The sequence below is a fragment of the Trachinotus anak genome, unplaced genomic scaffold (assembly GCF_046630095.1).
Source record: "Trachinotus anak isolate AG129_WGS33_773 ecotype Australia unplaced genomic scaffold, CSIRO_AGI_Tana_v1 ptg000028l, whole genome shotgun sequence".
NCBI lineage: Eukaryota > Metazoa > Chordata > Actinopteri > Carangiformes > Carangidae > Trachinotus > Trachinotus anak.
The window spans coordinates 1,624,552-1,652,244 of NW_027273879.1; the positions used below are offsets into that span (position 1 = coordinate 1,624,552).

The 27,693-nt window shown below is 41.4% G+C and overlaps 2 protein-coding genes across 3 annotated transcripts; one reads left to right on the forward strand and one right to left on the reverse strand.

The window, feature by feature from the left end:
- Nucleotides 1–5,274: 5,274 nt before the first annotated feature.
- Nucleotides 5,275–22,154, reverse strand: ptpn11a (protein tyrosine phosphatase non-receptor type 11a). 2 transcript variants are annotated; one of them, XM_071466505.1, is made up of 16 exons: nt 21,876–22,154; nt 19,407–19,529; nt 16,572–16,766; nt 15,080–15,272; nt 13,512–13,631; nt 13,285–13,398; nt 12,015–12,111; nt 11,821–11,900; nt 11,434–11,592; nt 10,586–10,717; nt 10,191–10,345; nt 9,995–10,062; nt 9,475–9,626; nt 9,270–9,388; nt 9,051–9,156; nt 5,275–8,517 (listed from the first exon to the last, which is right to left on the reverse strand). In XM_071466505.1, the coding sequence occupies exons 1-15, from the start codon at nt 21,887–21,889 to the stop codon at nt 9,087–9,089; spliced, it is 1,791 nt and encodes a 596-aa protein (XP_071322606.1). In that variant the 5' UTR covers nt 21,890–22,154; the 3' UTR covers nt 5,275–8,517; nt 9,051–9,086. The 2 variants fall into 2 exon arrangements, with proteins under 2 accessions (XP_071322606.1, XP_071322605.1); XM_071466504.1 differs by having other exon boundaries at nt 11,803–11,900; nt 21,876–22,151.
- Nucleotides 22,155–24,298: 2,144 nt separating this feature from the next.
- On the forward strand, nt 24,299–27,639 carry tmed2 (transmembrane p24 trafficking protein 2). The gene is made up of 4 exons (XM_071466508.1): nt 24,299–24,648; nt 25,202–25,394; nt 25,951–26,058; nt 26,155–27,639. The coding sequence occupies exons 1-4, from the start codon at nt 24,469–24,471 to the stop codon at nt 26,277–26,279; spliced, it is 606 nt and encodes a 201-aa protein (XP_071322609.1). The 5' UTR covers nt 24,299–24,468; the 3' UTR covers nt 26,280–27,639.
- The last annotated feature ends 54 nt before the right edge of the window (nt 27,640–27,693 follow it).

Genomic DNA, 27,693 nt, shown 5'->3' on the forward strand with positions numbered 1-27,693 from the left:
TCAAACCATCAAACACACATTACAGTCGTGTTGATTCTGATCGTTCTGATTGATCCTCCATATAATTGATTATTATCGTTTGATTAAAACAGGCCCTGGTCTTAAAGTTAAAAGTTTAATTAATTTTTATTGGTTGAACCTGGTGAGACTCTCAGACTATAACTTGTGAAACATCAGTTTAGTTTGAATGATGCTGGAGTGAACTTCTTACAAAAAAGCTGTAATACTGGAGAGAGGGAGCTCAAAAAAATGAATTGTTGCATTGTAAAAATGACTCAAATGAGCAATGCAAACATACATTAACATAAAATCTGAAAATATAACTTACCTACTGACTATTTTGGGTCATGACTTTGATTTCAGTGCTGATGCAAGTGAATTTAATATGAACAAACTGTTAGAACAGAACACAGTTTTCATTGTACTTCATACACATGAGGGTATAATTGAAACAGCAGAACTTGAATGTTTTTTTTTTTTTAATTATTATTTATGTTATGATTTTGAAGAATGTGGGAAGAAACCTATATATATACCTAAATCTATACAGAGAGGAGAAAGAAGAAAGGAGAGAGGAGAGAGGAATTATTCATAATATTCACCTTGAATGAAAAGAGAGACAATGAATATTACATGTCATCTAAATGACAGTGACGTTATTTCTGCGTCTGAAGATGGTGGAGATGCCTTTTCTCACAGAGGAGAAGAATCTAGAGACGGCGTTGTGCTGTTTGGGGGCTGTCAGGTGTCTCTTGAAAGAAGAAGCAATGCATTCATCGAGTTCTGGTTCCTGTAGCTTCATGGAAATCAGCACCATCTCTGCATCGTTCCATCTCTGACATAGCTCCTTGAAAACGGTCTTGTCGAGGGAATGAATGGCGTCTGGGGTGATGTGAAGATCGGCGCCCATGTTTTTTCAAACACATGTTGAATGATGGCCTCTGAGTCTTTAGTAAAGATCACTTTTGCCTTTTTGAATATGCGCGTGACGAGTTTCTCCACAAGAACCCTGACACACATTTTGTTTTTTGCTGCCTGGGCTCTTGTATCCTCCTCACAAACTGAGGCAGCAGCTGCCGAAGGCGCCGTCTCCTCTGGGAGCTGCGATGCCGACAGTGGCTCAGTGTCCATCACAGCGAGCGCCACCCTGTGCCTGAGTCTTCAGCCACCAGCTAATCAGAGCCAGGAAACAAACCACTTTGCTCTGTATGTCAAGGTGCATGTTAGCATCTGACTGAATCGGCTTTGGAATAATGTCCGGCGCCTCCCCATCTGTCAGGCGACTGTGGAGTAAGTCACTGAGTTCTTTAGTGAAGATCAGGACGGTGTCAGGTGAAAGCTGTTTGAATCTCTGCAACACAGAAACTTCATTCCCACTTGTTTGTTTGTCTCCACCTTCTGTCAGAAGCAGAGACTCAATATTAGCCACGAGAGACTGGACAGATTCTCTGCTTTCCACTTCAGAGTCCTGGTGGACTTTAGCCTTTAGCTGTACCACTGTCCGACGAATGGATGCGTTGATGAACCTCTTTCCAAAGAACTTCTTTGTCTTTGTCTTGAGTCCTTTCAGAGACATTTTAAGAATCAGAATCAGAATCAGTTTTATTGCCAAGTATGTTTTCACATACAAGGAATTTTTTCTGGTGATTGGTGCAATTGAGGATCAGGGGGATCAGCAACAGTGGGGCTCTCTGGCCTTGTTGATGAGGCTGATAGCAGATGAGAAGAAGCTGTTTTTGTGGCGAGAGGTTTTGGTCCTGAAGGACCGCAGCCTCCTGCCAGAGGGGAGTGTCACAAAGAGTTTGTGTCCAGGGTGGGAGGAGTCAGCTACAATCAATTGTACAATTTTGTGCCTCTTTTGGGATTTGGGGCTCGGACCTGAACATTGTGTTTCTTGCAAACTCTCAGTCTCTTTAAGACTTGACTGAACAATGTTTTCTGCAAAACTTTGAATCTCCAGAGATTCAACTTGCGGCAGCTCAGAGTCAGAGTGTGACCGTTCAGCCATCAGAGGTTCAGTGAATGCACTCACTGCCCTGCTAATTATCGTCTGTATGGACGTGGTCTGGCTTCCTGTGCTCAGTGGTGTTTTGCACACTTTCATTTTGGCTGCAAGTTCCTTTAATGTTTTGCAGGCCTGACGAACCACCTTGTTAAGTGTGCGGGATGGAGGGACGTGACCTAGTGAAGACTCAGCAGAGGACATGTTGGTGGACGGGGCAGAATTGACACTTTCTGTCACCTCTTTCCCAATCAAGACTGACAGTCGCTCAGAGCTGACGCACTGGACCTCGTCTGTAACGTCCAGTGCCTCAGCAAAACTTTGAGACAGTGCGTTGCCCAGACTGGTCTGAACACACTCCTCAGACACTAATACATTGTGGCCCCTAAGGGCCGTCAACACCACTTTTGTGATGACTGCAATTATCTCCAAAAGCAGGTCTGCCAAAAGAAGTTTTGTGGTAGCATCAGGGGCATCTGATTTTAATAAAGCCCGCTGTTCTGCTGTCACCCTCGAGAGAAAGGATTCAGTAGAGGGGCGAACAGTTTCTTCTGAAATCAGCGGCGTCACCAGCGTTTGTGATGAATCTGATGGTCCTCTTGTCTCCATGGTTACTGTTTTAAAAACTCACGAACAGGTCTGTCAGTTGTCAGTCTCGGTTCTGCTCTGTTTTTGTTTTTTAAAATAAACTTTATTCACAAACAAATCAAAATACAAACAAAGGAGGTACTTACTGACAGAAAAATATAACTACCTAAGGTTGAGCACAAGCATATTAAATAGATAAAGTCAAACTTGAAAAGAAGGAATAAAATAAAATAAATAAAGATTAAAAAAAGTACATCACATAAAAAAATTAAAGAAAGAAATGGCTTATTTCAGATTAATTTATATGAATCAAGTAAATAAATTAACTTCATACTTAATAAGCTCCAGAGACTTTGTAAAGCAGTGACTGTTTACAGGGGCTGTGGGGAAGCATGACGCAGTGTTACGCTGCCTCCTTGTGGCCTGTTCCCATGGATCATCACGGATGTAGAATAAGTTCTTATTGTACATGTGTCCTGTTTGATTGCATAGGCCACATGTGGATGTGTTATTGTTTCAGCTCATGTGGTACACACCCTAACCACTCAGCTATCAGGTCGCCCCAGTCCTGGAGACTCGTGAACACATCCTGGTCGACTGTATTCATCTTCAACAGTTTCCATGTGTCTGAGCTGAGGGGACCCTTTGAACCTCACCAGGAACTTTGTGTCTTTTCTATTAAACCCACTCTTCAGATCTGCAATAATTTTTTTCAAATTGTTTCTGTGCAAACCTAGAAAAACCTGCATTTGCTAACCGTCTGGTTTTGTGGGGAGAACTGTCGCCCTCTTCTTCCATGTCTGGTTTCTCACTGAGGCATTTGGCAAGAACTTCAGTCACAGCTTTAGTGGCTGAGGACACGGAGATCTTGGATTTCACTGATGTTATCATAGCAATTGACCACACACACACAGCTATTAAGGTACCATCGGGGGATGAAGTTGCTTAGGTTAACCTGCCAGAACTATAAACAGTTGTCTGGATATGAACATCATATTAGAGCTATGTCAGTGTCATTTCAGTCACTACAGGTTTCAGGACTTCCTGCTTACAGACTTTAATTTTTATCAGAAGTGCGTGGTTGTATTTCAGTATTATTTTGGTGGAGAGTGTTATATTTAAACATGATACAGCCTGTAACACACACCACCAACACAGCCAGGTTAAACTCCCAGAGAGTTCTTGTTGGACCCCTGTCCAGCCTTGCACACCAAGACCACATAATAAAAACTGTTACCTACCTTTAATCCTCAGTCACATGATTGATCACCATGTCTGTGGTAGCCTCTGTCACCGCCTCAAGGCCAGAAACAAACATTTCCCATAAAGATTACCAGGAACCATAACATGGACATGACAGTAAACTATACTGCAATGACCAAACCGCATAACCAGAGTCTCTGAAGGTAGTGGGACATATCTTACATGTTACGAAAAATAAGGGAAGAAACTGCATCCGTCATGTTGAGCACAACTCCTCCTACTGCAGGATCAAGCAGAAAGAAATGCCACATTAATAAGAAATTGGTCTTTATTGTTGTCAATTTGTTTAGTCTGTAGTATTGTTCCTCAGGTCTTTGTTGTTCTCTGTCTTCTTGCCAAATGTTATCATCCTCATTAAGCGCTGAGCTCATGTCAGCTTCATTGTACCTTGTCCTACAAGGCAAACAGAATTAGTTTAAACTAATACTGATCCCTGTTCAGTTCCTAAAGGTCTCCAGATGAGGTTTAATGGAATTATAACAAAAAGCTACATAATCAAATTACTCAACCACAAAGAAAAGAAAGGGGGGATCAGGGTTAATTGTAAGTTGTATATAGATCCTGTGAAAGCTTTTCTTTTACCTCGTTAAAGGGTTTTAAGTTTGGTTGCAGTTACCCGTGCACATTAGTTTTTACTCACAATATTTACACAAACTAATCCTCTCTTACTTAGTGTCACATTTAAAGCAACATGACTTTTAGGTTTTAAATTGTGGCCTTTAAAGCAACAACAGAGCCATTTAACTGTCTATAATTTTATGTGTTCACTGACACTTCAACTCCTCTCACCTTCTACTCATCAGCTGATGAAAACTGGTATTTATTCTCCAACTAACAGTTCAGCTACTTTCAGATGTTGCATTTCAGCTGACACTCAAACAGTTGACTGTGCTTATAAACCAACATTTGAACTGCTGAACGTCCACAATTTAAATCGTTTCCGGTGATTTCTGTTCAGCTTACATTTCAACTGCTTTCATCTCTTACTCAACTAACATTTCAGCTGTTTTTACCTCCTTCCAGTGCTTGAACTTCAGCTTTAAGCACATTCACATCAGCTTCGACAACTGGTTGCACCTAAACTGACATTTCAACTGCTTTCATCTTTTCCTCTCATTGCTCAATATATTGCTTCCATTTTTACATTACTGTCAGTGCTTGAACTTTAACTTCACTTAACCTCCTTTCAGAACTTTCAATCAGCGCTTTTCTGTTCATTTCAGCTCGACTTCAACTTCCTTAAGCATTTTAACTACGTCAAATGTTGCGTCTTTGCTTTCATGCAAAATTTCTCAAGAAAATTCAGCATTTTTTTAGGTTCCATTTCATTTTACTTGTGTGTTTCTGGTGATTTGACACATCAGAGCACTTCATCTTAAATTCCTGAACTGTTTTTTTAGAGGCATATAAAAAGACACCAATTTAATGAGGCATGAGCTAGCCATTTATTGTTATTGAGGAAGTTAACATGGTTAACTGCATTGAAAGTCATACAATAAACCTCTTAAGCTTTGTGAGAGGTCCCTCCCTGTGTCACAGAGAGAAAGCTGTAGGAATATACATACAGTATATCTTATTGGCAAGTAGATATGTTTTTAGTAAGTACATTCTCCTCTACCTGGTACTCATGTACAATATACATGTTAAAAAATATAGTTTGTTTGCATTGCGATCACCGTTTTTCCTTTTTTGTTCAGGATGTTCAGGATGAAAGAATTCACATTTAAGTGTTACAGGTTCTTGAATGGCGGTGGAAACTAAAGAGCACTGTTTTGTCTTTTTAATACCTATCACATACACATAGGCATATGCATAGAAGGCACGTCTATGCATCTAAATTGCTTACATGATAAATGGAAAGCAGTTTTATCATCTGCGAACAAAAACAAAAACAAGAAAGTATCCAAGAACTTATGGCTGATAGGCAGCCACACTCTCACAGTACATACACACATCCCTGCACACACACACCACAGGACACAAAACACCACAAACAAGCACTCCACTAAACATTAGACACGTTCAAACTCATCCGTTCGACAATAAACCTGCATACAGTACACCACACTACAAAAGGTCTCATAACTCAGTCAGTGGATGGTGTTCACCCGGGAGAGCAGCTCCAAAGAACACTTGCTGTGAAGCAGCAGCCGAGTGTTAGCAGAGTCCTCCGGTGGGAGGAAGCAGCCCCCGAAAAACACTGATTTCATGATTTTTAAATGTTGCACAAAGAACCTGTTCAATCCTGGATCAGTGGTGGTTGAGAACTGTCCCTCAAGGCAAAGAGAAGAGCCGCTTCTTCCTTTTTCTCAATTAAGAGATTCTGAGTCAGCACTGTTACAGTAAGTTCAATCACAAGACCGCAGTTTCTCAAGGCGAGTGACGGTAAGCAAATGTGCAGAAGCTGGGAAGGCTTGACAAATGAAAATACTTAGGCCACGTGTTTGAAATGAGTTAGTGAGTGAGTGGGTTTTCACTAGAATACAAAATATTTCACTTCCCTAAATACTGCAGCTGATTGAGAAGATAAAAGTTAAAAGAACAGTTTGACATCTTGGGAAATGCGTCTTTGCTTTGTAGCACAGAGTCAGATGGGAAGCTCGATACCACTCTCATAATGTACACCGCATATGAAGCTAGAGCTAGCGGGCCGTTAGCTTTGCTTAGCAAGGAAACAACTAGCCTAGTTCCACGTCTGACAAATCCTTTTGGACAACAACATGTTTACAATATGTGATGTATTACTTACTGAGCTTTAGAGGTGCTGGTAGGCGGGTTTTGTTTTCTTTTGGACAAAATCAGGCTAGTTGTTTCCACCCGTTTCTGATCTTTGTGCTTCTTTATGCTAAGCTATGCTAATCAGCCACTGGGTGTAGCTTCATGTTTAGCATACAGACTTGAGAGTGGCATCTTCTCTTCTAGAGACAAATACATTTTTTTCCCCATTTACCGCCACCTCTAAATTAACACATTATATCTCATTTGTTAATCCGTCTTGCTGTGCCCTTTGAACAGAGCCAGACTCCCTGTTTCCCCCTTTTTCAGTCTTTATGCTAAGCTAATCAGCTGCTGTCCTGCTAGCTGGCTTCATATTCAGCATGCAGACGTGAGAGTGGTGTCTATCTCCTCATGTGACTCTGTGTAACAAAGTAGATGAGTGAAATTCCCAAACTGTCAGACTATTCCTTTAAATTGTTTGATTAACATCAACGGAAAACAAGAAAACACTCTCCTATTGAAACCTGTATACCTGTGTGTGCACGTGAAAGTGTGTGTGTGTGTGTGTATTTAGTACTGAGTCCAGCTGACTACCACAGGCCTAACAATCTACAACCACACACAGTTACTATCTATACTGCCAAAGCTCAGAGATGTGTGATTGCTTTTGAAAACAGTGACTCTTAAACTTAAGTACATGTGGTGTTCAAAATAGGCAATGGTACACAAAAGGCATTTGTCTTTAAAAAGAACAAGAATGAATGAAAAAAAAAAATGTAATATGCACTTTTAAAAAACAACAACAAAAAAAAAAAACTTAAAAAACAAAGTTTTTTTTTGTTTTTTTGGCAGCCGGGCGTCTGTGGCGATGCCTGCAACTGAGATACACAACAAACTCCCCTGAAATCTTAATACGTCATCACGCTGACTTTGACATAGAAGTGCAGGCATGAAGGGGGGGAGGGCAAAAAAAATAATCAAACATGTGCCCCCCCCCACCGAAATTCCTGTACCCCAGATCAGATTATTTATAAATCCACCAGGTGAATCAAGGCTTGACTGTAACTGTTATGCTGCTAAATAAAAGTGCAGCATTAAGGACATTCGGCTTGAGCTCAGGAATGGTTAACTAACAGACACTGTGTATCACAACAAAAGCATATTAAACCCAAGTGAACGAGAAAATAAAAAAAAAAAAAGTTAATTCACACTCTGAACTGCCTGAATTTACATTTCTCTTCAAGGCGATTCTGGCACAAAAAAGGAATTAATGCTTAAAGTCAGTGGATTACAAATCAACAGATCAACTGTAAATGTGATATTACACTATAATGCCAATACTTCATTCGGAAACATTACTCTACATAACACAGTGAAAACTGGACAATAATCACTGGGAATTTTGCACCACTTTAGTTCAAAAATAAGGTCTCGTCTCCCACTGCTTTACAGGCTTTTCAGGCCGAATGGAGACTTTTAATTGGCTGAGAGACATGGATAAAATCATTTGTGGTTTTGGCACAGGCCTTGTTCAGGAAACTCCTCACTTCCCTCTACACAACAGAATTTACATAACTTTCCTTTGGTTAATTAAAAAAAACGTAGAAAAATGAGAAATGAGCGAAGGTTAGCTAGGTTTTTTCCCTCTGAGGAGAGTGCTCACTGTTTGCAGCCCTTGTCGGGGTGAGATCTACAAAGGCTAAACCCAAACTGTGGTTTAGTCGGGGGAATTAGGCTTCTCAAAGGCTCTTCTGATGATCACAGTGGTTTAGAATTCAACTAGAGGGCAAATGTTCATGTAAGATGAGCGAGAACAGGAGGACCCTGGTGTCTGGTCTCTCTCACGTTTTTGTGTTTGTCGTGTTTTTTCCATTGTTCCATGTCATTACGGTCAAGTCTCAGGCGTCAAGGTGTGGCTGGCGAAAAAACTGTCAGGTATCAAGATCCTGAAGGAGACAGAAAAAAAAAAAATGGAAAGATGATATGAATTAATGTCCATTTTCAAATACTTTATTTACCTCACCTGCAGAGAGACCTGCACCTTTACTGGCTCATATTATACCCTTTTCACTTCTAAATTGGCAGATATAATTTAAACGTAAACCTGCTAAAAAGGCAACTGACTCCTTTTGTCGGAGAAGACACACACAACTAAACCACATGCAGTTACAGAGCACACAAACAGACACAGAGGCAGGGGAGAGGGAGTGAGCTGCTGGCCGCTGTGCAGACTGGTAAAACGGAACCGTTGCGTCTCATCCTGTCAGTGTGGGAGCCTTCGATCTGTGATTGTGTGTTTTTAAAACTTATTCTGGGGCTGCAGCTCGCTCTTTCATCCCTGAGCACGGTGTAGCTGTGGTGTTTCTTGTGTAACAGCTCTGTGATGGTCAAAATTAGCCTGTTCACCTTGGTGTTGTGTTCGCATCAATAAATGATAAATAATAATAAATACCCATCATCATGCTGTCGTTGTATTTACCTGGAACTGATAGAGCACAGGGGTCAAAGGTGAATCTCATCTGTAGCTCTTCTGCTGCTGCATCAGGCCCACGTTCTCATACACTCTGGAGCTGTCCTCCCTCATCCTGGCAGCACATACACACACTTCAGTGACAAAATACTCACAAGGCTTTCAGAAAGTGATGCAATCATTGCAACTTCAACAATTCAACAGCCTTTTACCAGCAGCATTACTTACTCTGTGCAGGTGGGAGTAGGAATAGGAGTGCAAGGAGGCAAAGGGCTCTGCTCCCCCCCAGTCAGGTCAGACATAGAGTACTTAATGTTGGTGTACTCGCGCCCTTTAATCTTACTTTTCTGCAGAGGAGAGAACAGAGGAAGGTTAGAGACAGGCGCAGGAAACAAAACCAAGCTGATGAAGTGAAGGGTTGTCTGCTGCGCACCTGCTCTTCCTCTATACGTCTCTGCAGTGTTTCTATGTAATGCTGCACGGCCATGTAGATGAATCTGTACTGCGCCTCGGTCTGAACCATCCCAGAGCGCTGGGAACGAACCATCTGGATGGTCTTTGGCACATCGATGTCACAGTCCACCCCTGCAGCATGAAAACAACACTTCACACTGACACATCCTCAGCACCGGTAACACAACAACAGAGTAAAGTGGCTGGAGAGTGTGTGTGAGTGTGTGATCCCATTTACACCAAGTTATCATTATTGATCTGTCACACACATAAGTTAATCAAGTAATGACATAGAAGAAGCAATAACAACGTTACTCCAATGTATTTCTAATATTACGAGATATTAAACAGAACCTATTTTACTTTGAGTTTCCTGTTTTAGCAAATTAATACAGAAAACTAATGAACATGTTACTGAGTCATAATCTATGATTTTCTGTTATTTCTATTATATTACATTGTTTTATTTTGTTTGTTGTGTGTGCACAATGCAGACTCACCTTTTTCTCTGATCACATCAATCAGGATGTCGATCACTATAAACGTTCCTGTCCGCCCGATCCCTGCGCTGCAGAATATAAGACAAGTCCTTCATTCAACATGTGTCCTCTGTGCCAACTGATGGTGTCTGTGTGAGATGATTAATGGCTCTTTACTCAAGTGTTTTCAGGGTTTGACTTGTGTGTGTGTTTGTACCTGCAGTGTACCGCTATAGGCCCGGCGTCCAGTATGCTCTCCTGCTTCAGGTTGACTTCCTCTAAGAAGTCCAGTACGCCGCCCGGGTCAGTGGGGACTCCGTGGTCTGGCCAAGCCCTGAAGTGGTACTGCCAAACTGTACGTTCTGTGTTGCCCTGAATACACACACACACACACACACACACACACACACACACACACACACACACACACACACACACACACACACTTAACATGCTGCAGTACAGTCAACTATTTTTTTGTTTTTTTTATCTAACACAACTGGAGACCAGATAAACAAATATCTTTTCAAATGGATGATACGATGCACGTTTTCTGCTCATGTTACATTGATATATATGAGCTTCCACTTCCACACACACACACACACTTACCTGTCCCACTTTGGACAGTTTGAGCTCTCTTAAGATGTAGTCGTGTGCAGCCGTCTCTCTGACGTTGCGAACGCGCATGGCGCCGTACTCCTTCAGAGCCGACACGTCCGGCCAGTACTTCACACACTTACTCTGCAGAGACACAACAACATCACTCACTGTGTCACATTTCCTCTGATGCTGCAGTCTAATGAGCACAGCTGGAAATTTAAGTCATCAGTCAATCAACGGAGAATCAATCTATCATAATTGTGATAATCAATTAATTGTCTTGATCATTTTCAATCAGCTTCATACTCTGAGCGATGGAGTCCTACAGGAAACCACAGCTGGGACAGTTTCATTAAACTCTCATGAGGTCGCTGTATTTATGTTTCTGCTGTGCCTTTGAATCAAAATGTGATGACAGATGTGCAGTGATTTACTTTTGTTGCTGAATCTAGTAAAACCCACATCCTGAAGGTGTTTGAGTGTTGACCTCAATAAAATAAGAACTTATACTGTGACTGTTGCTTATTAAATTACAGAAACTTACTTACTCATTTTTTACAACTGATATTTGTAGTTTTGTAAAATTAATTTCAGTGTTTCTGTTGTTTCCATTTCTGTTTTGTAGACTCCAGCATGCTTTTAATGTGAAGCACTTTATGACTTTTGTTTTGAAAAGTTCCACATGAAGAAGAATAAATCATAGCTGCATTGAGTGTCTCACAGTCAATGGTTACACTGTTGACTTCAGGAACAACAACTGTGCAGCACAAAACTACAACATGTCTTTAAAAAGCGTCTTAACTTTCAGCGAAGGAGCCACGTGAAACTACAGTTCAGCCCTTGATCGTTTTGCTCACCTTTCCTCTCTCCACCTCTTTGGTAGTCATGACGATGACTCGAGAGTTTTCCTGAAACACCATCCTCCAGAAGTCACTGATGGTGTTCTGCAGACAGCCCTGAGTGGCAATGTAGCTTTTCTTCACCTTGGTACTGTTACACTTTGAGTCCAGCTCCGGCTGCAGACGAACACACACAGACATGTCAGTCAGCTGCATCATATACAACAGAGAAACACAGCAGAGAGTCAAAACAAGAGCAGACACTGACCACACATGCAGGTCGACTAACGCAGCTCTACATCCAAGTATCTACACATCATCATCTACAGAACAATAATTGTGTGTGTGTGAAAGTGTGTGAATCCCCTGAGGATGAAGGGAGTTTACCATGACAGTGGATACTACCATGATGATATTGGCGTTGATGTAGTCAGAGCCCGGCTCATTTAGGTCCCCATCATTCAGCACCACGCGTGTGTGGTCGACTGGAAACAGAGACAACAGCAGAACAGTTAGTCGCCGTAGAAAAGCCCCTCAGGTGATGTGTGCGCTGTAAACTGAGAGGCTGTTGTAGTGAAGGAGCAGCGAGCGCGTCTCACATGGAAGAATGTTCTTGTATCTGTTCTTGTTTTTGTTCTCCGCTCTCTGGCCCTCTTTGCGACTGTAGAGCAGCTTGCACTCTTGTTGCTGCAACGTCTGGATGATGAGGAGAAAGAGAGAGAGAGAGAGACGTCAAACAAGACTTACAACATCTTTAATCACACTGCTGGTATTTATTTAAGCCCCCTTCAGACATGGAGTACGTTACATAATTGGTCTCATCTCTCTGTTTAAGTGATGGCGTTCAGTCATTCAGACATGTAAATGTTTGTTATGGCTTCATTCAGACATGACAGGCATTTACAGACAGAGTCACAGAGAGTTGATGTTTGGCTGCTGGTGACCAACAAAAGGATTTCAGAACATGTTTTGCAGTTGAAACCGAACAATGCATTCACACACACTCTGACACACACTCTCTCACACACACACACACACACAGGCAGCATCTGGGAGTCATTGTGTTGAGCACCTAATTTACATACTCTGCTCCAGCTGGACAGATGTTTTCTGATGTATCTGCTGACGTATTCCCACAGGTTGTTTTTGTTTTTAATGTCCAAGTAGCTCATTAAAGACCCTTTGTAGAGAATAAGACTGTGGAGACTTTGACAGTCAGCTTTTACTCCATTTTCCTTCACGTAGTGAAACAAGTGACAGAGAGAGAGAGAGAGGCAGGGAGAGACTGAGTGAATCACTGCCCTGCTCACAGCTCTACAGTGAAATAGTATTTCATTATGAAACTGTGTTGGGAGGAGGAGGCGGTCCTTCAGTGTGGCCCAGGATGCATCTGTGCTAAAAGAATGAAGCCACATGTGGCCCAGACCACCTCTGAATGTGGTCTGAGTGATCAGATCTCAAATGTGTCCTGGGTGCGTTCACACCTGAACTTAGAGCTGACCACTCATGATCATATCAGACGACTTTTAAAATCAGTTCTGAATGTACTTTAGTGTTGTTCATAAGGCAAACAAGACGTACACTCAGTCTCCGTCTCCGTCTGTCCCTCAGCTGTCGTGGCCTCTACATTAATCTGATAACATTCAATTCTAATTTGAGCCATTTTGAAAATGTTTCAGGTTCAACAACCTCATTGACTTTTATATAAAAGTGACTCTGGAGCTGAATGAGATGTGAAACCAATGTGTGAAATTTCCATCACATTTATTTTACAAGGTGCGTGTCTGAAGGGGATTTAGTGTGTGAGGAAAAGGCACAAACTAAATGGTTGGGTCCATAAAACGACATAAAATGAACAAAACCACTCACCTCAAATTCTTCCCAGAAGCCCTGTTTGACCTTGTCTGTGGCCTCCGCCAGTTTGCTCAGCTCCCTAACTCGACTTTCAATCTCTGCTGCATTAATACGAGTAGTGTTCAAAGGCTGTGGAGGAGAACGAGTTCAGACAGAGGTTAACGTCAGAAATCGCTGCCTTAGCCTCCTGGTGTACAGATTGAGAGACATGAATATTTGGGAAAACAGAGACGGGGACGAACCTGTTTTAGCTGAAGCACGGTGCCCAGCGTTTCCACCATGGGGTTCTTTTTGTAGTGCTCTACCAAGTCGGTGAGGGAGTCGAACTTCTCGCCTCCGCCCACGTCGTACTTCAGGTCGTGCTGGATAAGAAGCCACAGCCATATCAGCAGCGAGTACAACAGCAGTGTCACCACCACACGACAATCAGGATGTTTACACGCACAAAAACAATTCAGACGAACGTGATGAGATGATATTCTGCAGTTCAAGGCTGATTTGATAAGATTCAGCCACAATAAGGATCTGAAACTTTAAAATGTATATACTAAAAGTGTTACCAGCATAAATCACATTTCATCACTCACTCACTGACTTAGCAATACCACAGGAAATGATGTCATCTGCCACATAAACAGTAGTAGGCACGAGCAGTGATACACTTTTGGGAAAGGAGGATGGATTTAAATACAACTGGCAGGATATTGTTAAACACAGTTCCCAGGACAGCGTCAGTCTTTAATAATGCTGTATGGGAACAGGTCCCTGTGAACTGATCAGTAACAGTTCTGCCTTGAACCAGGAGGAGCTGGGGCCAAGTGGAAGTAGCATTAGCTGCTAACGCTGGCGTTACTTCCCCTTTGTTTACTGCTCCACTCTGTACCCGTCAGGTTGGCTTCTTATGAGTAATGAGGGTCGATCATTTTAAATATTGGAAAGACACATTTTTACAGCAGTTTTGTTTCCCAAATTTCATCGACAGAAGTGGGAAACTGAAACTACCTCACTACAGGGACACTTTTCCTTCAGCTTCAGTCTGACTTTAGATGGAATTTTAGGATTTATCACTATGTGTAAATATCTCTCCTCTCATCCTCCTGCTCTGCTGTCGCAGCGACACTCAGCCTGACTCCAGTCTTCTGTCATGCACAAGCTCAGATGTAAAAGCTGATCAGAAACATGGTTACGTGTATAGATGGCCAAGAGAAGCCTCCTGTGAAATCAGGGGCCGGTACAAGGAAGAAAACTCCTTTGTCTGAAACATGTTGTGTTGATTTATACAGATATCTTTTCTCTTTTATTATTTGTCACTTTGTTGTAAAGTCTTTTGTCCATGTTGGGATCCTACAGGATTGATGACTCTGTCCTGATTGGTTGGTGTTTGGGCTGTCGACAGGAAACGATGAGGTTGCCTGAAGTTAACCTGCTTCGGTACGGGTTAGTCGTGCATCACAGGTTACCATGGTGACGTAGACCTGTTAAAACTGAGCCAGCTTCGTGATACTGGAACACCAGAGATAATCCTCAAAGATGACTGGATAACCCACTAATCCTGCTTCATGGTTCAGGCTTTAGGTTTCTCTGATCCCCCGCCCCGCTAACAGAAAGTTCTTGTTGACGTGATATTTGCTGTCAGCTGTTAACAGGATACTCAAGTGCTTGTTAACACGCTGAATTTGTGGCTGTGGCTGTTCAGCACTCAAATAAAAAGCTTGTCCTCCAGCAATAAAAACATCTGGAACATTGTAAGCAACAGCTGCACATCTTAACATCTGCACCAGTCAGAATCACACCTTTAAAGTGCGTTTACCTTGCAGCAGATCATGACGTGAGTGACTTTGGGTTTGCTGTCGCTGCTGTCCGTCTTGTCATCTCCTGTACGCACCGACAGGACGAAGTCCCCCGGATGGCTCTGGCTCTCTCTCACCAGGAAGCTGCCGTTCTTCCCTTTCTCCGTCAGCAGCTTCTCAGCCTCTCTGCCCGACAAGTGTCCGTGGAACCATCTGTCACAAACACACACAACAGCAAAACAGGTTTCAACTGGACTCAACTCACAAAAGAATACTTCACATTAAAACATCTGCTTCCATTGATGATGAGGATAAACGTGTTACCTTATTTCTTAAATGGCATCGCTCTTACTGTTTACATGAATAAAATCAAGGATGTTTATTGTTTACAAACACAATAACCTCAAGGATCTATTTCTTGTGAAACTCTCTCTCTTTCATCCTCAAACACATCTCATCCTCAGATCACAGCCGCAGCGACTAAAGTGGAGCCAAATGTACAAAATCCATTTACTGTAGCATGATAGTTCAACATAATCCGGTCCCCCAGCTGGACTGAGACCTGGTCACAATGTGAGTCAGACCACATCCAGATGTGGTCATCAGATCCGATCACAGTGTAAACACCTTGCATGAACGAGCTATGTTTTCTTATTCAGATCATACGTTTAGGTCATAGGTGACGCATCTCGTCGTCCACGTCATTTCCCGTTGACAGTTGAAACCATCAGCTCGCTCATTAAGAACGTAGCCTTTGCTGTATGATGTAGCGTCACTGTTCACTTTCCCTGAAGCTTCTCTATTTCAGACACAGCAGGACAATACCTCCATAAAATACTGCTGGAAACCCTGATTTCATTTCTGAGAATATAAAATGCGGTTGTATATTTGTTTTACTGGCACATATTTTTCTTAATTAACCAAAACAACTGGAGTTAAAATTGCACATATTTTATTAAGGGAAAAGACAAAGTGGATGAATGTAATGGGAACGCAGTTTGCCACAATGTCTATAACCACCGCACAGCCAGTTCCTCTTTCTCGGGATGGAAAAGTACATTTTCACAGTGATTGTAGTTAATGCGATGAAGCTGAGGAACCTGAGTATGTGTATTCAACTGAATTTAAAAAGATCAAATACTGGTTACTCCATTAGCCTGACAGCAGCATCTGTTCAGCTGAGACAGAGGCTTTCTTGTTTCAGGCCTCCTCCATTATTTGGAATCTGCAACACACTCAGTTGCCGGTTTATTAGGTGCAGGTATCTGAACCTAATGCGACAGCTCTGCAGCGCAGCCTTCTGTCATGGAGGTCGTTTCTGATGAAACTGTTCTGTTTGATGTTTACACTGATTTTGGAGGCTGTAGTGTGTTGTGATGTTATATACTCTGGTGTTTCTAATATCTTATCAACCCCGTTCATATCACTGAGGTTGGACTAAAGATAAGAAAAAAACAATAAGTGTCTACAATCGCAACAACGTGGAGAGCCGACATTCATCATCACACTCACCTCTCTGAGGTGGGATCAGCACAGTTGAGTGGATACTTGAGCTCGATGACGTCTCCGTTCTTCTCCTTCAGTTGCCCGTGATGCTCCATGTAATACTGCACCAGCTCTGCAAGAGTGGCAAACTTCTCCCCGCCGTACAGGTCGTAGTAGTCCCCTGTGTTCTGGATCTTAATGTGAGTGACGGCTCCATTTCGCCTGCAGGAAAGTGCAATCATGAAAGAACAGTTACCAGCAGGGTCAAGATCATTATCATCATCATCATCATCAGGACACAAAGAGACTCCAACAGGAAGCTCACGTTCTTCCGAAAAAGTCCTGTTAATGAGTAAAAATTAAACCGTTGTTCTCACTTTCACAGTCATTAATACCTGAGATTCATCTATTACATCTCAGATTTCACTAAATGTAGAAGATGAGTCCACGTCTTGACAGAAAACATCTCAGCAGGGCTGGTCCAACAAAATACTTGGGTTCTGCTTCTAATTATTAGTTGATTAATAGATCGACAGAAAGATTATTGACAACTAATTTAATAATGGATTCAAACATTGTCTAGTTCAAGCTTCTCAGCTGTGAGGATCTGCTGATTTTCTCCATCTCATGTGACAGTAAATGGTATTAGAGAGGCAACGATAAGTTGATCAATTAATCCATTAACAGCAAAAATGCCAACCAGTCTCTGCCCCCTTCTTCTCCTGTGTGAGCATTTGATGATGTTCTCATTGTAAACTGAACATATTTTGAAAGTTGTCAACAAGGAAGCTGACAAAATATGATTTTTCTGATGTGTTATAGACCAACTGATTAATTGAGAAAATAATCAGTAGATTAATGATTAGCTGCAGCCCTCAATTTATGAAATGAATAATCAGCAGGTTAATCAATTATGAAACTAGTTCTCAGCTGCAGCCCGTGTTTCGTCTCCTCCGGCCCCTCTGACGCTCAGAGCACGCATGATGATTAAAACGAGCGAAGTGATAAACAGTTTAACACCATGTCACATGCACCACTTACAACATGGGCACCATCACTGCTATAAAAACAAACTGTGAAAATATCAAGCAGCAGAGCGGCGGCACCGAGACTCAACTCTGGCTAATTTGAAGGAAACCACCATGTTTTTATGACACAAAGCAGATAGACGCCGTACGCTGTGCTGAGTCACTGCAGGCGACCACCGTTATCTCGGAAAATAGAAAAAGAGAACTTGTGGCAGGTCTGAGGTTCAGCAGCATGTAACCTTGGATGACTCTTGGTTCAGTCTGGCAGAGTGTGCACATAAAGAGACACATGTGCTGGTTTGAACCAGCGGAGACTAGTCTCCCTGTGGAAATGTCTCCGTTTCCACAAGAGGAGCGTGACTTGTTTTGTTTCCATAGGAAGTAAATATGGTGAGAGATGAGAGACTGTACGGAGAAAATATGAGACTGTTACAAAAATAACATCAGCTACATCAGCTAAACTGAGTTAATGATACTTCATCTTAAAAATTTATGACTCGACAGGCCCTCAGATAAAACCGCAAACTTTTTTTTATTTTTTTTTATTAGTAAAAGGTTGGTCGTCCTTCTCTGGATGATGCTGCTTTCCCACTATCATTTAACACAGTTCATGCTGAAGATGGAGCAGAGTTTGGTGTGAGGACCTTTTCTGTAATCACCCAACATCATTTAACAGTGTGAGCATCACACCACATTTAAAACTGGATGAGGTGATTTTTCAGGCAGCGGGACAAACTGAAAACACAACACCGGCACCACATATCGTCTTATGAAGCTATGAAACATATGAGCAAACCGTTGCCTGTTTACAAACCCAGGAGACACAGAGCAACACTGTCTTTCATTGTGTTGCATTTGTGTCAAGCTGCTAAATACAAATGCAATATTTCCTCTCCTTTTAGCTCTGGTTTGATGAAGCAATAATCCTCTGCAGAGCAGACCACCTCATTTCGGTTCAGCCTTTGGGGTCTTCAACAGCTATGAAGGGCCACAACTTCCTAGACACAGCTTGAGTTTTCGGTTCAGGAACAACTGATCTGAGTCAGTTCAATCAACCCTGATTATGTTCACTCTGAGTTAAGCGTGTGCGTGAGGAATATAAAGAGGCATCATCAATGGAGCTCCGATTCAACGATTCACCATGGTAACAGGTAAAGAAAGAGCAGAGCCTCCATTTTAATCCAGTGGAGCCAGAAAGATTCATGTGTGATGTTAAAGCATTTTTATCTTTAAAAAAAAAACAACAGTGAACGAGTCTGAGCTGCAGGAAAGAGTCAGTAAGTTCAAACTATTACATTTTATTCAGCGTCATCCACTAGACCAAGTTATTTAAGAGACTTTTCTTTCCTTAATAGATTTTGTGCTGTTAGATTAAATGTTTAAATATATTTTTTCAGCTGTGACCTGATGGAGACAAAGTGATGAGATGAAAATATAGATCAAACATATCAGACAGAGGTTTATTTATAGATCTATGACTGTAACCTCAGAGTCTGACCCAGAAACAGCTTCACGATTCTGTGATTTTCAGTTGAAAAAGCATTTGTGGTTAAAGCTGAGTAGAAATTTTCGGATGCCTCTTCTACATTTAAAAATCAATCAATGACTGATTGATCATAAAAGAGTTCATGACAGTAAAGACAAGTCTTGGGTAACAAACTAGTGTCCAATCGGGATTTTAATCTTTTCCCAACGTAAATTCTTTAAATGAATCCACTCTGATCTTTCATTCAGACAGTATGAATGAAAAGTTGGTGCTAATTTAACTGTCACTCCTCAGACACAGTCAGAGACATCACAATAAAATACACTTGTGAATGACGGCATCACTTACCGTACTGAGAGGGTGAAGTCTCCTGGATTACTCTTACTGGGTCTGGCTAAAAAGCTCCCATCCACTCCACGAGTCAGCAGGAGGTTTTCAGCCTCCACACCTGTGATGTTGGGGTGAAACCACCTGAGCGAGGAGGAAAACAATTTACTGTATGGTGCACTAAATTCACTTTCCACTGTTTTATGTGAGTGTCCATGTTTTCAAAAATCCCAAGTATTGGGTTGTAAAGAACCTTTTTTTCTAACAATGCAGTGAATTGTGCAGATGCCAAAACTGCCCCTGCATCTTAACGACACCCTTCAATGTTAACTTGTCTTGCAGCCAAGTAAAGCACAGAACACACAGACCTGAATATAAAACCAGACAAAAATACAAAAACATGACAAATTAGGTAAAACTAAGTAAATAAACGTTTCTACTTCAGTGACAGTGCAGCATAAAACCTGCTGCACATGCAGCCATAAATCACCCATGGTTACAACAAAGATGGCCAGTTATTGTGATGAATGATGACCATTCATATGTGTTTGAGATTCAATTCACTGTTTACTACAGACTGAAGCATTGAGTGTGAATGAGGGAGCGCTTTCACAAGTGTTTTTCTAACCACTGTCGAGGGATTGTGACCAACCTTTCAGACCAAATAAAAGAAGGCTGTGTTCTGCAATGGATCAGAGAACATCCATAACTATTTGGGATTTTTCTTCTTTACATTTCCCAGGATTGTCTCCCTTTGTCTGTTCATGTCTCATGTGTGTGCTTCAGCCAAATATCTGTGATCCTCCAGCAGGCTCATGACTGTCTTCACATCATATGCTGTCAGCAATTAACAGCTTCATCTTCTCTTGGCATCTTGTACTTCTCCATCTGTGTGAATATCATCCTTGAGTTCTGCCTCTTGTGTTAACGTACAGTAACCTCTTAGGTGTTCAGCATGTGATTAGTCCCAAGTTCATTCAGCAGCAGAACGACGAGTCCGAACACACAGAACAAGTTGTCCTGCGACAGATGGTCTGGCCCCCACAGAGCCCTGATCTCAGTCTGGTATAACATGAATTGACAGAAGAAACTGAGACAGCCTGAATCGACAGAAGAACTGTGGCAAGTTCTCCAAGATGCTTGAACAACTGTTCTGCCAAGTACCTTAAAAAAACGTTTGCAGGACCAAGGAGAAGTGGTGCTATTTTAAAGGCAAATGGGCAGTAACAGCAAATAGTTTACTGCTATCTATGTGAAGTAAATTGATTAAAAAAAAAATTGTGGCTGTTAAATTATCATCACCTTAATTTTAGTTCCTATCTGTCCTCTTTTCACGTTTTCATGGTACAGAGGAGGTTTCGTGGTTAACGTCCTACCAGCTCTTGGCAGAAACTGAAAGTCACTCAACATCCCCTCTTTAATACAGAACATTCACATGTTTACACTGGTTTGAAACTTTTCAACCTTCTACACTCAAAAATGTGTTTTGGTCATTGTTATTTCTGTCGGATGTCTGACCTTGATTGAGCACAACGATGCGTGTACAGAGTTTGACACTAAAAGACTGATTTCACATTCATCTGCTGAATGTGAAAAGTTTGTCTGTGCTCACCTTAAATCTGTAAGACCAGCAGGTCACACAGACGGAGAGCGGATTTTTCAGTGAAGTTTTGTTACCAGTAGTTAAAGCAATTTAAAGAAAAACATTTGTACATTCATAGATTTGGGGATTTTTCAATCAGGGAGGAGGATGAGGAGTAGATGTCTTGTTGATGTTTTTGCATGTCTGGAGCAGATCTGTAAAATCTAATAAAATATTACATGTTTGTTCTTGTATTGTCATTCTGTTGCTTCATGTTCTACTGCTGATATTTCCGTCTACTCTTTCTATATCACAGCTTTTTCATGTCTGACTGGCCTGGAAGCAGGATTCCTCTTCTGTTGCTCTCCCTGAGATTTCCCCATTAAAAGGTAGCTGTTGTTGTTTGTTTGTTTTTTTCTTTTCTAAATCAACTCTGGGAACAGAGGCTGTCTTCCGCTGCTCTGGGACCAGTCTGTGATTGTGTGCTATGCAAATAAAACTGATTTTACTCGGAGATCACAGAAGCCTTGCGGGGGTTTAAACAGCAGCTCCTATCACAACAAACCTGTCCTGTGTTTTTTAAGACAACAGCTGTGTTCGGTTTTCAATGTGTGCTGCTAGGTTGAACTTTCCCTTCTACTGACTGGGATCTAAGAACAGTTAATAAAGCAGACTCATAGTAAGCATAATAAGGTGAAAGTGTGAATGGTGTTTACTACACATCTAAGTTGCCGGTGTGTGCTATATGAAGCAGTGTTTGGCTAGCTACTCCTCTGCCATCACTTTTCTTTCCAGAAACGTCGGCACACTCAAACCCTGGCCACCGACATACAAACATCCAAACAGTTCAGTTTAGCTGAAGCTAACTCAGCTAAAAATTTCCAGCAGACATTGTTTTCCAGACTCACCTCCGAGATGTCATTTTTTTCGATCCTCACTTCCTCGCTGGCAGTTAGCGGTAGCTTCAACTAGCTGGCTAACGTTTCCGACCGTTTCTGCTTCAATCACAGGCTAAAGTGCTTCATCGGTTCAGCCCCGGTCAAAACGGGCACCGGAATCCGGGCATCCACACGCAATTTTAACAGCGGGCGTTTACAAAAAAATTAAAAAAAAAGTCTTTAGGCCTCGGCCCCGGAGACAAGTCGATTACTGGACGTCTTCTTCTTCTTCTCCTTCTTCTTCTTTTTCTTCTTCGTTTTAATGGCGAATTGCAACTAAACGAAGCATTCTCGCCACCTACTGCTGTGTTAGCGTCCCTGCAATTTACCGGACGGCGCCAAACATGCGACAACGAGCGAAGGTCCGCGGATTTCTTCACCTTGCGCGGCCGCTCTTCGCTGCCGCTTCGCCCTTAATTGAAGCCACAGAGCTCGACCCGTCCTCCGGCGAGCACCGAGACATAAATTAAACATCCCCATCGCTTTTACTTCGCGCATGCCCATTGAACCATACATACTTCCGCAAACCGAAACTTTGCACTTGCGCTGCACAAATAAAACATTTTACTAATTAGTCTGTTTTCTATTCTGCAGGAACATTTTTATTTACTCGTATGTGCTCATGTTTTGTTTCTATACTTTATACTAACAGATCCCACTGTGGAAAAAAAATAATATTAATTGAAAAATAAATCAACTGTTCTTATTATTAAATAGAAAGTATTGAAAGGAGAAACCTTTGACTTGCATGTTTGATGGTGGTGACAACAATCCATATGACCATAAATCATTGTTAACACACTAAACAAGTAATATTTAGTATATATTCCTTCTGTTTGTTATCCTAGTAATATTACTTATTTTGTTTGTTTGTGACTGAGCTGCTATAAAACTCCACTAATATAAATTCGAAGAGACGACTATCTAACCATGTTCTTATGTTTTTGCTTTTATATTCCTACAAAAGACTCCATTCTTCAGCCTTCTTCAGTATTTGTGACATGTACTCGCAATGATACTAATGTGCCAGGGCCTGTTGCTGACAGCTGCTACAGTGTGGGGACCCACTAAGGACGACAGGCTGGGGAAAGATTAGAGACTGTGTGTGACTTGTGACATGTTTACCTGCTGAAAATGCTAAATAAAAATACTAATAAAGTGAGGTAGCTCAGGGGGGAAATAACCATATCAATGTGTCAGGTAGGAAATAAAGCATCAGACAACAATTATTAGCGTGCTTTAAGTAAAAGTACCTTGTATGCAAAATAATGTTTGTAGCCAATATTATAATGGTATTACATTTGTATAAAAATATATTAAATGAAAATAAATGGTTAGGGAAAATCTTTGCGATCTAGTTCCTGTTGTTTTGTTTGGTTTCCAGTCCTCACCATGTGTTGCCTTTATTGCATTAGACAAAATACAGACCAAAACAGAGGAGGCTGTTCACGGGTTATTTTATAATCTTGTTCATGCAGTTAGCCTCAACTGGAAATCACAGGTGTGAACAGTTTTGTTGCACTGATCGTTAACCCTGTAATGCCTGACCCCAGAAACCATGGACAGAAAATTCAGATTTCTTGAATCTGGAACCTTTATTTGTCCCTTTCACAAAATTTGAAAAAAAAAATTACAAAAAATTATTTGCCTATAGGTTTTTCCAAATTTTATACACGATTTTGCTACATACTAAAATGCAAAAATGATGTAATTATAACTTGCTTCAACAGATTAAGTGTTCATGTTAGAATATTACTAAAAATCTCAAAGAAAATGTCACTGGAAAATCGGAAAAAATCGCAATTTTCTTGACCTTGATCCAGTGAGTTGGGAGCTATCTGAAGGTGGCCAACCTGGATTGTTCCATGTGCTGTGTTTGAATTGTTGTAGTGATAAAGGATCCACCAGGGGCTGGAAGACAAGTGTCAGATTGGATACAGGAGGGTTTTGAGTGAAGTTTTTACCATGAGGTGATGCAGTAGGTCTCAGAAATGCTTGTATCAAATTTGATGCATTTGGCATTATAGGGTTAATCTGATTATGTTGCAATGAAGTTGTACTCTGGGGCCCATATTTTCAGTCTAGTCTATCTAACCTGTTTGTTTCTAATTATAAATAAGAACAAATAGGCCTACCCTACACTTTTGAATTCATTAACATTTTGGTGATCATTTTGTGCTCAGTTTGGGAACCCAGATTTTTTTTTTTTTTTTTTTTTTTTTTCAGAAGCAGAAAAAAAAACACTGGCTATAATACTTTCTAATAATAACATGTAAGCACCTCGATGGACAAATTAAAGACATGGTGTTTGGCAGATGATGTGACGACCCGTTCGTGTTGACAGCCTCTGCGCTCTCTGAAGTTTGTCCCTCGCCGGTTACAGTTTAAATCCGTACGTGGCAGTCACAGAGCAGTACACTGCAGCCGAAGCTGGAGCGGCTCCTCTCCCGCAACAACTCACCCATACAACCTGACATCCTGCACCCCCGCAGGATATACTGTGGCACGGATACCTTTTATATCGCCAGGCTTGCTGTGTCGGTCGCTTTATAACATCTGAAACATGTTTACCTTGTCGGAGCTGGTTGTCTTGCTGGCCGTCCTGTCTGCCACCGCGTCCGGCTACTTCGTTAGCATAGACGCCCATGCCGAGGAATGCTTCTACGAGCGGGTCAACTCCGGCACCAAGATGGGCCTCATGTTTGAGGTTGCCGAAGGAGGCTTCCTGGACATCGATGTTGAGGTGAGATAAGTCACTTAGATAATAAACCAGCCTCCTAACGTGGTGAAATAGATGTTTTTTAACTCAACTTGTTTGGTGCTATACAAGGCCTGTGCTAACGTTAGCGGTTAGCTTCCCGCGTAACGTCAAGTGAATCTAGTCAGGTGCTGCCCAAGTTTATGACTTATGTGTCACTCTTAATATCTTATTGTTGGATAAAATGTTACAGATATATTTAATTGCCAGGTTTGTGTTATGCAGTCTATGACAGTGAGCACTAAATTATTCATAAAGATCCAGGAAGTGCATCGTTAGCATATGTCCGGCTAAGTTCTGCTAGCTAGCTCTATAGCCAACAAAGTGCTTTAACAAATAATACACTATACAGTTAAATATTCTTTATTCTCTCCTGTGTTTTATTTCCCTGCTGCAACGCTACATTGCTTTTAAACGCACAGCTTGGTGTTTTGGTGAACACCCAGGTTTTTGCTGCCATATGTTGCGAACAAACCCTTCATGTTGTTGATGATCTGATCCGATGCAGCTCTGTTCTTTACACTTGTCTCCTCTCCAGATAACAGGACCTGATGGTAAGCAGATTTACAAAGGCGACAGAGAGTCCAGTGGCAAGTACTCGGTGGCAGCACACATGGACGGGACCTACAAGTTCTGCTTCAGCAACAAGATGTCAACCATGACACCCAAGATCGTCATGTTCACCATTGATATTGGAGAGGCACCTAAAGGCCAAGACATGGAGACGGAAGGTACACAGAGGGTTTATATGTGGGCTACTGAATATGTTTGTGCAAAGGAGATGAAGAAATTCTACTTTAATTGTCTCGCAGCCTTTTTTCAAATGGATCCAGCAGGATTCAGACCTATTTTCTTTCTGTATTCTGCTTCTGTTAATCTTGTTTAATGCTTCTGTTACTTTCCTTCTTTATGACTTTATTGTGGGAACTCTCTTCCTCTTTGTAGGTGGTGACAGCTGGGATGGTAGGGCACAGGCCAGGCTATGACTTCTGAGTTTGTGATGCACTGCAGAGTTTTATCTAACCAGTGTTGTTTCCATAGAAAAACAAAACTAATATTGTGCAGTACTAGTATACATAGTCCAGAAGCTGTGATGTTTGTGAATGGTTTGACAATTTGCACAGTGAGAAAATGTATGAACTATAAATGTCTCGGATGATTGGACAGTGTCACTTGCCACATATGTCAAATGTGTTGTGCATGTATTGCATACCCTATGCATGTTTTTCTATGCACAAAAAATGTGTTGTGATTTATTACTGATGGATTAACTTTTCCCTGTTTCAGCCCACCAAAACAAGTTGGAGGAGATGATCAATGAGCTGGCGGTTGCTATGACAGCTGTAAAGCATGAGCAGGAGTACATGGAGGTCCGTGAAAGGATACACAGAGCAAGTAGGTCCCGCTCCAGTCACAGCACGTACGCAAAGCCAATTTATCATGTTAACTTAAGTGTGTGACTTCACAAACTGTCTTTTCTTCTCCCTCCAGTCAACGACAACACAAACAGCAGAGTGGTGCTGTGGTCATTCTTCGAGGCTCTGGTTCTGGTGGCGATGACACTTGGACAGATTTATTACCTGAAGAGATTTTTCGAAGTACGACGAGTGGTGTAATGCAATTAAATGATCCCTCCGTGTCCTCCACTGTTTTCTCCAACACCAAGACAGTTTATTTACACTCTGGAAATGAGACTGGCAGTTTGAGTAAAGCCCACATATGATCGGATATCAGATGTTTTGTTGCCCTGTTACCTATTTAGTTCCTTCTTTATAAATGTAATAATTGTATGTTTGGAACAAATGGCCAAAAGGTTCTGAGATAGATATATGTTTTCATTAGTTTTTTTAAAACAGATTTTTATGTCAAATGGTGTTTGATTATTCCACTTAAGTACCAATCACTTGCCAGTACAGTTTTGCCTGTATGATTGAGGGTGAGGCTCATAATGTCCAATTAAGGCAGTAAGATGAAAAAGGCTTAGAAATGCACATCAGTTGATATGCATGTGTGGAGTCAACATGGGAGAATATAGCCCTTACTACGATTTAAATGGGATGCTTTACAAATAATTAAAATGGCAAACATGAAAACAGATTCCATTAGCTCATTGTCTAAGATGCGGGGAGCTTTGTTTCTATTGTCCAAGCCAAGTCAGACAATGTACTGTACATTGTGTTAATGCTCTCAAACAACAACTTGCACTCCTGATGAACACGTCTAAATAATCAGAAGGATTTACATAGCAGCTGGTCTTTAAGGGAAACTGTACAGCCTCCAGCTCTGTCTGTTGATTCATAGTGATCCATGCCACGGGGGCTTCAGTGGACATCTTTTGCAGGGAATCAGTTTGACTCCCTGTGTGGTTAAAAAAAAAGAAGGCAGAGTTTACGTGTTGATTTCGTTTTCAAACACTTCGACTTAGCAGCGAAAGCTGAGACAGGGTTGATTTTTAACTGAACTACTTGGGGTGCAACTCCAAAGCAAAGTGTAGAGGAATACTGAAATACATGTTACAAGTCACCTGAGGCTGGGCGGGTGGGTGGGGGGGTCGGACACTTAAGGACTGCTGTGTGCTTTAGTTGCTTCTTCTATAGTTAGTTTGTCGGGGTTGGGGATTTTAAATTATATGATTGTACACAATTTTGAATTCTTTGCTCTTTTTCCTGGAGCGTATCCAGTGACATGCAACTGTTTGGTTGATGCCTTTCAAATGATTTCTGCATACAAGGTTAAAAAGACAGTAGCTTCACATCCAGCACACAGCTACAGCATCAGAGTTGATGCATGTTATTGAATATGCTCCAGTTTTGTATTAAAAACCATCTTTGGTGAGCTCAGGCAGGTAAACTGCTCTGTTCAGTCTCCTTTTTGTCATTTCACCAAAATCTGATAAATGGATCTGTACAAATGTAGAATGGTTGTCTGTGAAAAATGCCCCAGGTTTCATAATAAAGCCAATATTCTGTACAATTACTTGGATGTCTTTGTAAACAAGTGGAAACAGTGTGGAGTTTTTATGGAGAATGT